This window comes from Ursus arctos, unplaced genomic scaffold (genome assembly GCF_023065955.2).
Source record: "Ursus arctos isolate Adak ecotype North America unplaced genomic scaffold, UrsArc2.0 scaffold_1, whole genome shotgun sequence".
In the NCBI taxonomy this organism is placed as follows: Eukaryota; Metazoa; Chordata; class Mammalia; order Carnivora; family Ursidae; genus Ursus; species Ursus arctos.
The window spans coordinates 88,823,285-88,840,944 of record NW_026622763.1 but is presented as its reverse complement, the minus strand read 5'-3'; the positions used below and the strand labels follow the sequence as shown (position 1 = coordinate 88,840,944).

The window sequence follows — 17,660 nt, the reverse complement described above, 5'->3', positions numbered from 1 at the left end:
TATGGATTGCGTATTAGCAGATATTAATCGAGCATTACTTGTCACTAGATATAATAATAGCAGGGCAGTTACTTAAAAAAAAAAAAAGCCCTTCCCTATTAGGAAAGAGGTGACATTTGGGATTTGCTTTTAAATACTCCAGTTTAAAGAAAAGTGGGGAGGGGAGAGGAGCTGGTGAAAGGAGATTGGAAGCATGATGATAATTGTTTACGCCAGTGACAGATACATTATATGTTGGATGGTTAATTCTAGTCTTCTCTCTACCCTTGGGTAAGTTTGGAAATTCCTAAAATTAAAAAAAAAACCTGCAAAATAAAAATAGTCTCATTCATTACTTGGCCGGTGGGTAACATGGGGAAGAATTAGTTGGTTATAAATAAAGGTTACTTGGGAGGAACAGGAGAGTTTGCACTTGACATCCAAGGGTTCGTGGGGGTACACGGGTGTGGCAGAATCTGAAAGACCAGGTTCCAAATGGAGTATGTATTCGGTGGTACAAAGCTATTGCCCCTTAGCTGCCCTGCAAGCACTGGGCATAACCCCAGCTCCTGGCCAGCCTCCAACACGGGTTCATTAGCATTACCAGTTAGTCAGCCCCAGCACAAGCCAGTTGGGTAAATATGTAGAGTTGTAGGAAAGGGACAATAGTCCAATTATTCCAGTGACATTGATATACCTGAGCTCATATGCTTGAGTGGGGAAATGATATCCAATTGGTAAATTTGGAAAAAATTTAAATAAGCCAAGTAAAAACAATATTCCTTGATTTTCTTGACTATTTGGACGATTAAGCTTCTGTTTTCATCTGTATAGACTGAGTCACAAATTTAGTTAGAATTGTACTCAACAGAATTACCTTTTTGCAAATGCTAATAATTACCATAAACTTAAGTAGTAAAGATTAAAAAAAAAAGAAGTCTTTTCTATGGGTGATTCAGAGTAATTGTCAGTCAGAATCTCTTACCCTTTAATTTTGACCTTCTGAAGTAAAGGCTGTATGTACCAAAGCTGATTTTGTTAAATTTCTTTGGCTTCTTGTTTTCAGATGAACTGAAACTAGTCTATTTCTTCCCCGGGGGAAGATTCCCAAGGGAGGCATTGAGTCTAGATTTGGGATTGGTGGGGTTGACTGTGGTGGGGAGAGAGAAGGAGCAACCTTTCTCTATTGTTGGGATGGAGTTTAGGGGAATTGGGGAGGATGGATGCCTTTATTGGATTCTAATTTGTTCTTACTATTTTACTTGGAGGCATGAACCTGAGGAGATTTCAGTGAGATACAGAAGAGAATATTTTGTTGAGCAAGCAAAGCGTGTGTATATAGAAATGGGACTTGTGGTTGGCTTGTGAGTTCAAATTGGAGAGCAGAAATATATTGCCCACAGAACTACAGAATCAATATGTAGGAGATAATGATAGCTATCATTTATTGAGTGATTACTATATGCCAGACACTGCCAAACACTTTCCATGCATGATATCCTGCTTAACTTACAAAAATCATGTGAGGTAGTTTTCATCACTACCAGAATTTGCAGCTGGGGAAACTGGCACAAAAAGGCCCAGGAACTTGTTCCAGATCTCACTTAGCAAATGGCAGAAGGGGGATTTGAGTTAAGAGTCTAACTGTAGAGCCAGTGACCAATACGATATCCTGAGAGAGACAGACTATCACCAAAACATCAAGAGATAATTTAAACATTTTTTACTCGAACTATTCAAACACACACTAGAGAGAATAGTATAATAATACCCGTTACCCAGATTTAATAATAATCTATATTTTTTCCAAACTTGTTTATCTCCCCTACTTGATTTCTAAGTACCTTAAATTCCAACTGTGGAATTCATACCTCCCAATATGAACGCAGCCCTCAAAAGTGGGAGCGTGGTCAGCATGGCAGTGTAGGAGAAGCCCACGAGGCCACCACGGCGGTGCCCACCGACCACTGGCCATAAGACACACACCCCACCCACGGGCCACAAACCTTTGCTTTGCTTGGTATCTACATACCTGTTCTGGAGAAGGATGCATCAGACTTTCAGAACTGAATTCATTAAACCAACTCCCTTCCCTCCAAGTCCATGTCCAAAAAGGAGTCTAAAAATTTGATTTTCTGTGCAGCTTTGCCTAAGGGGAAATAATAAGCTGTTCTGGCCCATCGGAATGTTGAGCCACTGTGAGAGTTTTGTGTAAGTCTAGACCACATACCCCTCAGTTCTTGGTGAGTTTATGAGTATGACCCAGCATCCTTGAATTCTGAGAACTCTGGAGAGAGGAATAATAAGTTTGAGTTTTAATTTTTATTTATTATTATTTTTAAATATTTTAATTAATTAATTAATCAATTATTTGATAGTGAGAGAGAGAGAGCACAAGCAGGGGTAGCAGCAGAGGGAGAGGGAGAAGAAAGCTCCCCACTGAGCAGCGAGCCTGACTCGATTCCAGGACCCTGGGATCATGACCTGAGCCGAAGGCAGATGCTTAATAGACCGAGTCACCCAGGCGCCCCAAGTTTGAGTTTTTAGACATGCAAGCCCAAATGCCAGCCTCCAGGCCGTGGGAAGTGCTTATTACACTTTCTGCCTGGTCTTCATCTTTTGCCTTTGCTGCCCTAACTCAGCAGCTCAATCCTTCTTAAATCACCATGAACCTACCACCATCCTTTTATTTTAATACATGATTTATTGAGAAGATAACGTGTCCCTTTGATTTTACTAGTATTTTTATTGGAATTGCTGTTTGTAAATGCTCTGATCACAGTATTGTATATGTTGAGCGGTCTACACTTAGTGTTATATTTCTATGGGGAAAGTAATCAGAAACACCTGTCTCTTTCTTTCTCCCTCTCATAGTAGACAGATCGAGCCCTATTTACAGCTTCTTTCTTTCTGTTGCAAAAGTAGATATAATATAAAGTTTGCCAATTTAACTATTTTTAGGTGTATGATCCTTATTTATTTATATCATTTATTTATGATCCTTAATTAATTAATTCTATCTTAAGGCAGAATTCCAATTTCCAAAATAGTTGAGGATAAGTTCAAATATGCACTACATTGATGCTATACAAACTTGGATTTTCCTAAATCCAAGTATGATTGAGAAAACATCCAGAGCGTACCAAGAACAAATAGAATTAAATTAACGCACAACGAATGCCCAATATTATGCATTTAGATACTGCCTAGAAAGATCAAGTGGAGACTCTTCCGTTGATTGGTATGTATTTTCAGATCATCTAGGGTTTTGGGGGAGTCAAGTTATCTAAAACAGATCTTTGTTTTACAAACATGACACACTTCAAATGTAGCTTATTTCCATTTAAAGCGCTGCTGTATATCCTATTTATATGAAGCTTTGGCTATTTGGATTTGCTGTGGAAATCCAAATTCTGGTATTGAACTCAAAGTGCCATGCCTCGAATTTAAAATTTTTCAGTCTGAAGTAACTGAACTGAAGAGAAAAAACAAAATTGCATTCTTGAAAATTAAGGTAAACATGACAATTTTGAATTTTGTTATATAATAAGTCTTAAATGTGTTTAGAAATTTAGAAAGCATTTTATACAAAGTTCTCAAATTTGGAATGCTTTAGAAAAACAATGGCATTTAGAAGTGGTTCTTTTATCAGAGAGTATGCGGGAGGGGTAGTGATTTGGCCCTTAGTTGTCTAAAACAGGGATTTTTGCTATTAACATATTTTAAACTGACTCTTCTTTTCTTTCCTTCTTTGTAGGTTCTGGTATCTTAACTGTTTCACAGTTTTTGGACTATTCTTTTTACCTCAAAGTTATATTTGCCTTGGAATTCCAGACGACGCTGGGTTATAGTGGTGGAGTGGTGGTGGGGATGAAGGGATGTTATTTGTTTCAATATAGTTTAAGTCACCTAAATTTTAGCTTCAAACAAATATAGTCACATTGTTATGCTTTCTGTGACCAAATACCAAACACATTAAAGCAAAATATTCGGATGCAATTCTTCATGTTTTCCCGGGAAAAGATGAATGATTTTCATCAGTTATTTTTATTTTATTTATTTATTTTTAAGATTTTATTTCTAAGTAGTCTCTACACCCAAGATGGGGCTCGAACTCACAACCCCGAGAGCAAGAGTCACATGCTCCCCTGACTGAGCCAGCCAGACGCCCCTGTTTCAACAAACTTTTAATGGCATGTGAATCACAGTGCTCCAAACACCTTTTGAAGGGAAATATTCTTACAAACAGAAATTATCTCCCATGTTTAAAGGAGTTGCTTATTGTTACGTATAATTATGTGTAATTTTGTTCCCATTCAGTGTCTACTACTTGAATAGGAAGATTGGTTTTAAAAACAAATAGTTTGGGGCGCCTGGGTGGCACAGCGGTTAAGCGTCTGCCTTCGGCTCAGGGCGTGATCCCGGCGTTATGGGATCGAGCCCCACATCAGGCTCCTCTGCTATGAGCCTGCTTCTTCCTCTCCCACTCCCCCTGCTTGTGTTCCCTCTCTCTCTGGCTATCTCTATCTCTGTCAAATAAATAAATAAAATCTTTAAAAAAAAATAAAAAAAATAAAAAAAAAATAAAAACAAATAGTTTCACCTGACTCACATGGTATAATATGAAGTTACCCTGAGGACAGAGTAACTATATATATATATTTTTAGGTGGGGGAGGGGCCAAGGGAGAGGGAGAGAGAGACTCTTAAGCAGGCTCCATGCTCAGTGCGGACCCTGAGATCATGACTGAACTGAAATCAAGAGGCAGACACTTAACCAACGAAACCACCGAAGCACCCCAGAGTAACAATATTTTAATCACATCCAGGTACTTAAAAGTGAAGGCTTCTACAATAGAGGGTTAATTTTAATGCAACAGACTGCATCCAGGGAAGAAGTCTTTTTAACTCCATTTTTAAAAATTCAGGCGAAATTGACATACCATAAAATGAACAATTTTTTAAATAAAGAACGCAGTGGCATTGAGTACATTCACAATGTTGTGCACCCACCACCTCTATCTGGTATGAAAACATTCCCAAAAGGAAACTCCATATCCAATAAGTAGTTGCTCCCCATTTCCCCTCCTCCCAGCCCTGGCGACAACCAGGTGAGCTGTCTTTTAGGATTTACCTCTTTTGGATATGTCATGTAAATGAAGCCTACAATATGTGGCCTCTCCTGTCTGGCTGTTTTTCACCTCCCATAATGTTTCTGAAGTTCATCTACATTGTAGCTTGTATTTTGAATAAATTTAATATGGATGGGATTGCCTCCCGTGGTGAGCAGAATTCCTTGAACCTTATTTCTAGAATATTCCTTTCCAAGAGTAGAAGGCTTTAGTGATAATGCCTGGCAGACTTAATATATCTTCCCACAATTAAAAAAAAAAATCTACCTGTTTTATACTGAAGTAATCTGATAAAAGAATTCCTGGCATTTCCAGAGGAAAGATATTCTGAGCTTGCAGAACAAGCCACAGGGATGGTGTTGGGGTTGCCAGAGAGAGAGGATACTATGGTGTGCCACACAGATCCTCCCTCAGGAAGAAAGGAGTTAGGAGGCCAACTGCTGGAAGTGCTGGGAGCAGACAGCCCTCAGCTGTCAGCCCCCCACCTGGACAGCTTCAACTGAAGAAAGTGGCCTCACCCAAGGTCATGTTCTCGTTCTCGGTGGCCCTCATCCAAAGGTTGATTATCACGGGGGTCCAAAGGCTCAGACCTCTCTTACCAACCCAAAACAGCTTCACCATGAAGTCCCCATAGCGCTGAAGTCTGGTCCTACTGTCTTTTCCATGGGTGCTCCCTGCTAAACCCCCTGAGGGCTAACTCCATCTCAGAGTCTGGTTCCCCGGGGACCCAATGGATGATACCAGATTTCTTGCATGGCCACATGAGGTGTCCAAGTGGAGGGATGAGGGCCTGCTCCTCTAAGCTGAGAAGCTTTCCCCTTTTGCTGCCGGGTGCTTACTTGCCATGGGTACTAGAGGTCTTATCTTCAAATTTAAATTTTTTTTCTTCTCTTGGTCTTTAAAGCAACCTCTTCTGGGTAATTGTGTTTGGGGGTAGGTGGGTTGCAACTAGAGATTTTGCCTTTATTTGTAAGTCTTACTTTCCTATAGAAATCATTCTCCTATCAGGCCAAGATGCACATTTTTCAGGGATATCAGTGTTGCCAGGAATCATGAAAGGGATATACTCAAATTTCAGGTTAAATTGTTATACCAGCTCTTCATATTTATAATACATTTTCTATGGGCCAGAAATCAGATAGTCACACTATTTTTATTCGGTGCAGTCTGCTGATCAATTTCACTTCCTTCCCTCCCCCAAAATGTATACTCTGAGAAAACCTTACTCATCAGTCCTTGCTCCTTCTTCAGGTTCAAGCAACCAACATCTTGGCTCTCTCCTCCAAATGTAGTAGAGACTCTTTTGTAAACACCTTCCTACTTAGGGACCAGTGCAACCCGCACTCAGTCGTGGCAGCTGCTGGTGCTGTGGTTCACACGTGCTTGTGTGTGTCCAAGGCGCTTCTGCCACCTGGAACGGACTGAAAGGACCCCACACAAAAAGATGGGTAAGTACTTTTTAATACAAGTAGATAAAAAGCAAAATAAATAATAAACTTGGAAAACAGAAACTCTTCGGTTTCAGTCACTTATTTAAATTACTTCCTTTATATAAGATAGTAAATCAAGCTAATAAATCAAGTAGCAATAATCAGATCCAATGAAATAGAAAACAAATGACCAATCATCTGTGGCTCATGCTGGTAAGAAGAGAGGTGCCCTAGCAGGTTTAGAGTTTGGCTGGAGTCAGTTGAAGCCTCGCTTTTGAGCACTGAGATCGTCTTTTAAGATCTAAGTCTGCATAAGTGGTGTAGCTGTAGCAACTTCCCATCTAGTGAGCGAAAGAAAGCTTTGGAACCCATTTCAGATCCTTAGCCCATCTCCCAAGAAACTGCGATTCATTTACAATGGACAGCCACCAGGTGGCAGCATGGAGAACTACAGGAGGATTTACGCGACATCTTTAGGAGTTTGGTACTTTTGCTTGGGTACAACTTGCTGGAAAAGTTGCAGAATTCAGGCCTGTTTATGTAACTCTGTGAGTGTTATGGAGAAAGAAGTAATATGAATGAATGGGAAACTAAAAAAACACTGTCATAAATTTGGTTATCTATGAACACTCAGATTGGTGGGATATGGGCTTAAAGTTGGAGCAAATTTGGGGAGCCTTTCGCAGCTAGGGACGGTGCTCATCTATTCTCCAATATCACAGTTACGATGAATGGCTTCTCCTGTTTTGTATCTTCGTGTCAGCTTGCATGTAGCAAGTGCTTAATACATGCTTATTGAGTAGAGTTTAATCAGATTAGGAACAAGTGTGGTATAATGAATGGATCCAGGCTGATGTTTAAGTTTAGTTGGCTGCACTATGGGGAGACTTGGCAGGCTGTAGAGCGCTTGGGATTATAGGGGAGGGTCCTCTGGAGGTGTGAAACACTCTCATCCGTGAGGATGCGAGGACTGAAACTGGGCATCTAAGCAGAGTGTGGCACAGCAGAGTAGCTACTTACGACAGTAGAGTTAGAGAGAGGAATGCAGTTAGAATGGAACGTTGTGGGAGCAGTAGGGTTAGCTCAGGAGTCTGGTTAGAATCATTAACATGAAAAAGATGGGGGTGAGGGAAGGAAGGACACACTGTAGGAATCAAAAGATTGAGCTCCTTGGGGCACAGGTGAATACAGAAGATCTCAGTGTCATAATTGTGCAATTTTGTCCTGGGTAGATTTGCTCTGAGTAATATTCTGAGGACGAGTACTGCTTGTATTTCATCTTTGCATTCCACAAGAGGTGTAACACAGTGCTATGCTTATACAGTTGGCTTTCAACAAATATTTGTTAAATTGAATAATTTTAGGTGGTCACAACTGGCTATATAAGGGGATGGAGTAGAATCTGATTAAAGTACGTATTTTTTTTAAAAGATTTTATTTATTTATTTATTTATTTATTTATTTATTTATTTGACAGAGATAGAGACAGCCAGAGAGAGAGGGAACACAAGCAGGGAGAGTGAGAGAGGAAGAAACAGGCTTCCAGCAGAGGAGCCTGATGTGGGGCTCGAACCCAGAATGCTGGGATCACGCCCTCAGCCGAAGGCAGACGCTTAACGACTGAGCCACTCAGGCGCCCCAAAAGTACATATTTTTTTAAAAAAAGATTTTATTTATTTATTTGATAGAGCGAGAGAGGGAGAGCAAGTGTGCATGAGCAGGGGAGAGGAGCAAGGGGAGAGGGAGAAGCGGACTTATTGCTGAGTAGGGAGCTGGATGAGGGACTCGATCCCACGACCCTGGGATCATGACCTGAGCTGAAGGCAGACACTTAACCCACTGAACCACTCAGGCACCCAGAAGTAAGTATATATTTTTAACAACAATAATTGTAGGAGACGTTTACAGAGTACTTCCTATTTTCCGTGAAAGTGTGCGGTGTATTATTTCACCGCATCCCGACTGCAGCCACAAGGGGGCGCTGTGATGCCAGAGCCCATGCTCTGAACTACCTTGCCAATGGTTCTCAAATGTTCTAGTATGTCAGTGGGCTGGAGTTGCCCTGACAGATACCATACACTCGGTGGTACTTTCTCACAGTTCTGGAAGCTGTGAGATCAAGGTGTCAGCAGGGCTGATTTCATTCTGAGGCCTCACTTTGGCTTGTAGATGGCGGTCTTCTTTCTTTGTCTTCTTCACCTGATCTTCCCTCTGTGTCTGCAGCCCAATCTCCTCTTCTTATAAGAAGGCCAGTCATGTTGGATTCATGACCTCATTGAACCTTAATTACTCCTTTAAAGGCTCTGTCTTTAAATACAGTCACGTTCTGAGGTATGAGGGATTAGGACTTCAACATATGAATTTTGGAGGGGGACACAGTTCAGTCCGTAACAGTGCGCCTCAGAATTCCCAAGCCTCGGAAGCAGGGCGGGGACTAGGGTCCGGGAAGTGAGGGGCGTGGAGCGCAACACTGAGGACACGCTCACCCTAGGGCTGTTTGTGCAAGTGCGGGGTCTGCACCGACAGTGAGTGTCCCCTTAACTGCTGTGCCATAAGCACTTCATCAGCCTCCACGTCGTACCGTCCTTGCTGGGGAACCTGGTGAAACTGCGGAGTCCGTGGCCCCAGCCCAGATCTTACGATTCAGAAGGTCTCCAGGAGGGCCCCGGACTCTGGAGTTTCCATAAGCGTCCCCAGGGATTCTCATGCGCGTGCTCAGAATCAGCTGCAGCCTCAGAGAGAGTTCCTTTACATCCAGTGCCATCATTTCTCTCTTCCTCTCTGGTCCGGGAGTAGATGTTGCTGAACTCATCAGTTACCACTCTGCATTTTTAGAGCCTGGGGTAGGAGTCTGAAGTCCCTCCTGCAGAAAGCCCCTGTGGTCTGGGTTGCCGAGCATTGACCTTGACAGAACCAGGAACTGGCTCTTTTTGTGTGGGGTCCTTTCAGTCCGTTCCAGATGGCAGAAGCGCCTTGGACACACACAAGCACGTGTGAACCACAGCACCAGCAGCTGCCACGACTGAGTGGGGGTTACACTGGTCCCTAAATAGGAAGGTGTTTCCAAAAGAGTCTCTACTACATTTGGAGGAGAGAGCCAAGATGTTGGTTGCTTGAACCTGAAGAAGGAGCAAGGACTGATGAGTAAGGTTTTCTCAGAGTACACATTTTGGGGGAGGGAAGGAAGTGAAATTGATCAGTGGACTGCACAGAATAAAAATAGTGTGACTACATGGAAAGTATTTTGCATTATGGAGAACCACAGAGTGGTATGACTGAAGGATTCTCAGGTGGCGGATCTTATCTATTTCTCTTCAAGGAGGAGAAATCAAGCAAAGAGACAGACACAAATCTCACCTGACTTAATCAAACTTCGGCCTGTTGTGTATGGCCCAAAAGAGAGCTGGTCTTTCATAGTTCTCTCTGAGCACAATCACTCCTCTTTTTGTTTCTTAACCCTCTCCAATGGGACTGTATGGGTTTAGCTCTGAAAGCAATGGAATCTGACCCCCGTTAACTTTAAGCAAAAAAAGAAAAAGAAGTATTGATTTGACAAGCATTGGAGTAAGCCACAGTACGACGGGCTAAAGAAACAGCTAGAACAACGGGATTTTGGAAAATCCAGGAACAGGCCAGCTCTAGCCATCTAAATACCAATTGCTGTTGGACCGCTTCTCCACCATGCTGTTTTGAAAATAATTCATGTCTCAGCTCCAGCCATTTTCTATCTTTGGCTTCTTGTCCTTAAGATGTAAATGTCAGGACGAGTGTTTAATCGGCCCATTTTGGTCACACGCCCATCCCGCATTGGAGGTTAAGGTCTGAGGGATTGGGGGGAGTACATTCATTGTCATCCCCAACCCATGGGATAGGAGGGAGGGTGTTCCTCAAAGGAAAACAAAGTTACCAGAAGGAGACATGAGACACACTACAAAGATAGAAACAAGAGACCCAGTAGGGACCCTTGGTAGACTTTTACCTTGGTGACATCCAGTCATTTCACTCCCTGATGTGACTTCTCCAGAGGTAGGAGGCATGTTAGCTGCCCATCTTGGGTCATTCAGAGTGAGCGATGACGCTGAGGTCAGCTTGGAATACTGGTTTCTCTCAGAAGATATCTGTTTTCTATAAGGAAGACATTGTCCCTCAGCCCTCTACTGGATATGGGTAGCTCATAGGCTCTTCAGAAATTAAACACAAACACTGGTTTCATTAAATAGCTCTTGTTCTATTGTCAGACATTTCTTTAACACCTTCGTTAAGTGCTTACCATGTGCCTGCACTGTTCTAGATGCTGTGATACAGAATTCCCGTCTATGGATTGAGTCCCTACCCTGGATCTGCACGGTTCTAGGTGCTGGGCAAATTGCAAGAGCAAAACAAAGTCCTTGTTTTCATGGATGGAGGCCACATTCTAGTTCACCATTGTATCCCTAGGACCTGGCAAAATAAATATTTGTTGAATGACTATATGAATGACATCACCTTAAACTATGTCGTTGCAAGCCTAGCTTTCCCGTGGTATGCACTCATGACGTGCTGTTGCAGCTTAAGAATTTGATGGCGCACTGGGTGTTATACGCAACTAATGAATCGTGGAACTTTACATCAGAAACCAGGGATGTACTGTATGGTCACTAACATAATATAATAAAAAATATTATTATAAAAAAAAGAATTTGATTTTCTAATCTTTCCTGCCCTGCATATGCCTTTGCCTCTAACTCACAGGAATCATCAATAAATTCTTAAAGGAGACTAGCTGTTTTCAAAGCGGTGCTAGAGTTTTTCCTGCCATGGAGAAATCTGACAACATGGGCCAGCAGTTCGGCCTTGAAAACAAGCAGCTGATGCCTCTGTGAGTCACCATGTGCCCCAGGAGACTGCCTACTCCCCCGACATCAGGTGCCCAGGGGCTCTTGGTTAATGTCAGATGTTGCTGTGGTGGGTGGTTGTTGGCGTCAACTCAGGCGGTAGGAACAATCTAGCATCACTCTAAAAAAAGGAAGGCTCGCAGCTCTCCTGCGAATGAGGTCTGAAACAGGAAACAGGGTCACCTAAATGTGGAGCTGCAGCTGGAGGGTTTAGTAACATTGTTATTCCTATCCAAGGTCCAATCGACCAAAACAGGGAAATCAGGAGCGTATTTAACTTCTGGGAAGACGAGCACTACAAAAACACAGATATAATAAACCTTAGAAAATCGATAAATAGAATACTCACATCAGTTAAAATGAATGAGGTAGTATTATATGTGCTAATAAGGATAGACATCCAAGACATATTACTAGGTGGAAAAAGCTGGCAGATTAACACACACCTTTTATATTAAAACAAACACTGCCAAAAATAATGACACACACAATGATGCCAAACAGACATCATGGGCACACAGGTGCATGTGTGCCTGGGAAAGTTGGTACCACACTGGTAGCAAGGTTACCCTGGAGAGGACAGAACATGAACAGGACTGTGGGGCATGGCCAGAAGGAACTTAAGCTGTACTATTTCAACTTTTTTAGAGGCACGTTTCATTTATAAGTTTTAAAACTTCAAATTAATTTTAAATGAAAAATAGTAATCATTGTTAAAGCAGGCAAACAGTATCTACAATTCTTAGTAAGTCGGGGCCTTCACCTCCTGACCATGTTTGTTAAGCAGACGTGGTTCCATGGCTTTCTAGAAATATCTCGTCTGAAACAGACCACGTAAAAGATGCCCACACACGGCAGAGGTACAAATGTGTAAAGAAATATCGTCATGGGTAAGCCAAGTAATATTGGAACCGACATTCGCCCAACAGGCCTATACTGGATTTGATCAATAGTGTTGAACTTTGACATTTCTAAGGAAGTTTACGGTTTTCAAACTATCTCATTTGAATTTCACAACTGTGTCTGGTGAGGTAGGGCCCGATTCATCATCTCCACTTCTCAGATTAGAAAACTGAGGTTCAGAAAAATTAAGTGACTTGTCTAAGCTCAAAGTGAGTAAAGGGGCAGAGCACCTATAGTTTTCACCAGTGGAAAGCCTTCTCTAATCGATCCACTCAACAAATCCCACTCCAGTAGTTAATAGTAGCTGCTAGAACCTAGACGGCACCTTCTTGCTGGCTGAGTTCATACTTGGCATCTCTCTCTACTGACTTTCTACTTGAACCTAAGTGGATTGACTCCCATTCAAATTCCAATTTTAGAACCTGGCACCTTCTCCCAAAGGGATTTTCCAGCCAGTAGGAAGTTTGTTGTCCAAGAACAACACTCAGCCTCCATCCTGCCATAGTTGCAAGTGATAAATGACACGGGGCTGGGCTTGATACCATAACCTGTGCTGCCTGGCAACAGCGGCTACTCTGTAATGTTGACTTTACATCACGGGTCCTTATCCAGTCTCCCCAGCTAAGGCAAAATCCAAGGAGACCTCCTCTTACTCTTCCTATCCTCCTGTAGCCGGCCTGTCACTGAACGCGCCTTGAGAAGTTCCTCCAGCTTCATAACGTAGCCGGCACAGGACACATTTATGTGTAGCAACGCGTTTAAACAATTAATACACTGCCCATGAGAATTGACACTTCTGAAAATGAGCTCTTGCTCTTCCACCTCACCCCTGCAAACCTGCTCCCCCCCACATTCTTCTCTATCTCAATCAATGGCAAGTCAACTTTTGCAGCTTGTCAACCTGAAACCTTAGAGTCACTCCTTTCTTTTTCCACACCCTATTTCCAATCCTTTAGCTTCCCTTGTTGGCTCTACCTTCGAATTCCACCCAGAGTCCATACCACCTCTACTGCAACCTCCCTGGTCTGTCACCTGGACCATTAGAATGGCCTCCATTTGCATCTCCCTGAACAGCCCTTGGCACCCAGTTTCTTCTCAAGATGGCAACCAATGGATCCCATTGCCGTCTAGATAGACAGTATCACTCCCTCCACTCAGACACCTCCAACTTGGCCTAAATGTCACCATATTAGGAGGCTTTCTGTGACCACCCCATTTAAAACTGCGGGCACCATCCCTCTTCCCAGCACACATGCACATACACACACACACCCACACACCTCCCTGGCACTTCTTGTCCCCTTCCCTTGCTTACTTTTCTCCCCAGCACGCATTACCTTCGAACACACTAAAGAACACACTTGTTTTGTTTGTGTAACTCTTCTCCGAGAATGTTTGCTCAAACAGAATAGGGATTTTTGTTTCTTTTGTTCACTGCGGTTTCCCCAGCGCCTAGTACAAGTATGGCACATAACAGATGCTGATTAAGTACTTGTTGAATAAATCAGATTGGCAAAGATGAAAAATTAGATGGTGACTTGATTGGTGGGGGTATAGGGAAATAGATACTTTCACACGTTGCCGGTCAGAGTGCAAATTAGAACTGCGTCCTTGGAGAGCAATCCGGCATGATCCATTAAAATTTAAAAAGGCATCTTACCAAGACCCAGCGTTTAGCTGCCAAGCATTTACTCAACAGATATACATGTCCAAACACACAGTTCAAGGATGTTCATTGCCGCATTATTTTAATGACAAAAGGCCAGAATGAACTGAAATGTCAGTAGATAGAGGTCTGCTTGAATAACATATGGGAATCGGTATGACTGCGTAATAGATAACTGTTAAAATGATAGGGGAAGATAGACATGTATTGCTGTGGGATGGTCTCCACGATCTACTGAGTGGAACAAGCCAGGGCACAAATGTGCGAGGTATGCCACTCTGAGTAAAAAAAGAAAAGGAGGGGGATGTAAGTACACATGCTTACAAGTTCCTACAAGCATACCTAAATATATAAAGAAGCACATAAATAGTTCTGGAAAATTGCAAGAAACTAATGATAGAGGTTGCCTGTTCTGTTATTTAAGGGCTGGTGAGCTTGGAAACGACTGGACAAATTATCATGAATACAGTACTTAAAAAAACCTGCTTCTGGGGGCGTCTGGCTGGCTCAGTGAGTGGAGCGTGGGACTCGATCTGGGTTCGAGTTTGAGCCCCATGTTGGGGGTGGAGATTATTTAAAAATAAAAAATCTTAAAAAAAAAGCAAACAACAACCCACTTCTCTAATGTGTCTATCCGTGCTCTTCTGCTAGCTTTTACTCCGTGTGGGGCTGACCTGGTAAAAAAAAAAAAAAAAAAAAACATGCCCTAAACTCTGCTTTGAAGGCACGGGAGTGGGAAGGAGGACCTTTTATTTCCTCGGGGAGTGAAGCCAATAAAACGTATGAATAGATTCAGCCCAGCCTCGTGCTCCGTGTCTCGAGGGCTCGCCGCCTCCTCCCCCCAGCGCGGGCCGCTCGCCCGTCGCCCGTCGGAGGTGCCGGCTGCCTGGAGTCCCCGCTTCCTCCTGAGAGGGCAGCAGCGGAGCGTCTCGGGGACGCATGCGTCCCAACTGGCACCCGGGGAATTAAAAGAAAGGGGGGGGGGAAGCCCCAACCAAACACGCGCCCCAAACAAAACCCAAGTGGAGGAAAGCGCGCGGCCGCGCAGCCCCGGGGCCGTGCAGGCGTCTGGGCCTCGCCCGCGTCCCCGGCCGCAGCGTGATGCGCACCGAGCAGCCCACGACGCCCGGGCCGCGACTGTCCCTGCACCTGGACGCCGGCCGGGTGGCCGCGCCCCAGCCGCGCTCGCTCGCCGCCACGGCCGTGTCCCAGTGTGCCGGCGCCGCGGGGCGCCTCGCTCCCCATGGGGCCGCGGGACTGGCTGAGGACCGTGTGCTGCTGCTGCCCGTGCAGGTGCCTGGAGGAGCCCGCCGCGCCCGAGAAGGAGCCGCTGGTCAGGTGGGTGCGCGCCCCGGGCCGCGAGCCGGGCTTGCCGTGGCCGCGGCCGGCAGCGCGGTGCCGGGGATCTGGGTGCCCGTCCGAGCTGGGGAGGGGGCTGGCTGGGCGCCCGCTAAGCCCCTCGGCCCCTTCCTGGAGATCTGTCCCTTGGGTAGGATTTTTGCCCGCAAGCACAAACCTCCGGAGGCGCGGGGGACCCAGGTGGACGCCCGCGGGAAGTGCCGAGGGAAGCGCGGGAGAGGAGTTTGCGTCGGGGTCCCATCTGGGGGATTTGCTGCGACTGACTGTGTCTTTAATAGGCGTATTTTAGTGAAACAGGCGACGGCGAGTTTCTGTTTCACCCAGGAAAAAAGTTGGATACCGTGCATTCAGTGTTATTACCAAAGAAAGACAATTTTAAGTGACTGAGCCCAGGTAATATTTTTCACATTAAAAAAGCGTATTTTCTGAAGGGACAGCCTTCAGAATGTTGGCTCATTACAGGTGAAGTTAGGAAGTGTGAGGAAATGGAACGCGCATTTGCAGTGCGCTTAGTGGCTCTGTTGTAGGGGCCACGGGACACGATTTTGTTCTGGGCTGTCATTTTAAGCAATTATTTTTGTACCTTCACCATGATGAAAGGAGGGTTCCACTAGGTCATGCCTAGGGGGTAGCTAGGACAGAAACACAAGATTTAAAGTGAAATTGGGCACAGGACGTGAGGGGAAAGTGAGCAAGTATTGAAGCCAGCGTTCTTATGAAACGGGCAGTTAACATGATAAAGCTTTCATAACTTCCCAAAAGCATGATTTACCTCTTCTTACTCTGTCAAGTCCAAACACTTCCCTTGACTTTTGAGGTCTTACGTAACCCCTTACTGCCTGTCCACTCTTATTTTCCAGCATATCAAATACTGTGTACTCCTTGATTTAATCAGACAGGCATCCCTGCTGTTCTAGGAACAATCCAGCCTTCTCATTCCCCCCCCCAAGCTTGCCTCAAGGAGTGACCTTTATCCTTCCTGCCCCCCCCAACCAGCTAAATGCTAGTTCTCAAGCCTCTCCCCACCCCAGCAGCTCTCTTTGATGACTTTGAGCTTATTCATCTCTTACTCCTATGACTTGAAATTTAGAATTTACCATCTGCCCCTCACTGTTTACTGAGGGCACATGTATGTAAATATATATGTCATGTTTGTTTTATGTATAGAAACAATTGTACACACGATGCACAATGTTTTTGTGTGCTCTCGCTCATGGTTTCAACAAGAAACCTAGATTACTAGGTTAATATGGACAGGGAGACATCTAGTAAATTACCCTTAGTCTTCAAAGAAGTGGGTGGCAATCTGGAATTTCATGCTTGCTTGTATGTGCGACTCGTCAATATTCATTGTAATGGGAAATACAGTACTGATTCTCAGGGTCTTGGGTCTTTCCAGTTTTCCATCCTGGATAGCTATTCGAGTTAATAGTTTGGGTTATTTAAAAATCTTGACCTGCCCTGGTTTGCATTGTAGGTCAGTGAATTTTGCAAGTGATTTTAAGAAGACGGAGTCATTTGGGGGCAGAATAGCCTAGTGGTCATGAGTCAGATTGCCTGGGGTGAAAATCCCAACTGGGTGACTGCACACACGTTATGAAACTTATTTGTGCCTCAATTTCCTCATCTGTAAAATGGGGAGGACAACAGTGTGTACCTCAAAGGGTTGCAGTGAGAACTGAAATGAGCTAATCCATGTAAAGTGTTTGGTAGAGTGTTTGACCCATAGTAAACACCTAATAAAGTCGAGTTACTGTTAATTATCATTGTTATTCTTTTGAGCATGTGAATATGAGTGGACTGGTCTTTTGTGGTTTAGTGTCAATCCCGGCATCATTTCAATGCAACGTGATTTGGGAAGAGCAGCTTATTAATGGAAGTGTAGAGCAGTGAGACGTGTGTATGGATACCTGTGGATATCTTCTTTCTTACTCAAGTCATCTGAAGGTCTAGTTTGGAATCTTTTTTGTTTGTTTATTTTTAAAGTGGGAAGTTCAGGGTTTTTCATATATTCAGTAAGTTGTGCAACCATCGCCACTATCTAAGGTAGAACATTTCCATCACTCCCCAAAGAAACGCCACACCCATTAGCCATCACTCGCCACTCCCCCTTCCTTGCCCCGCCCCATCCCCTGCAACCACTGACCTGTTGTCTGTCTTCCTAGATTTGCCTCTTCTGGAAATTGTGCATAAATGGAATCATACACTCGTGGCCTTGGCACCTGGCTTCTTTCACTCAGAATCGTGTTTTGAGTTTATCCATGTTGTAGCATGTATCAGCACTTCACTCCTTTTTACAGTTGAATTCCCTTCTTTTG

At 43.9% G+C, this 17,660-nt stretch overlaps 1 protein-coding gene across 1 annotated transcript in view; it reads left to right on the top strand.

Moving 5' to 3' along the window:
- The first annotated feature begins 14,903 nt into the window (after window positions 1-14,903).
- MREG (melanoregulin) overlaps window positions 14,904-17,660 on the top strand; it is a 55,639-nt gene continuing 52,882 nt past the window's right edge. The window contains exon 1 of the mRNA XM_026492002.4: window positions 14,904-15,321. Within this exon, the coding sequence (XP_026347787.2) occupies window positions 15,227-15,321 (95 nt within the window). The 5' untranslated portion in view covers window positions 14,904-15,226. The remainder of the gene's footprint in view (window positions 15,322-17,660) is intronic.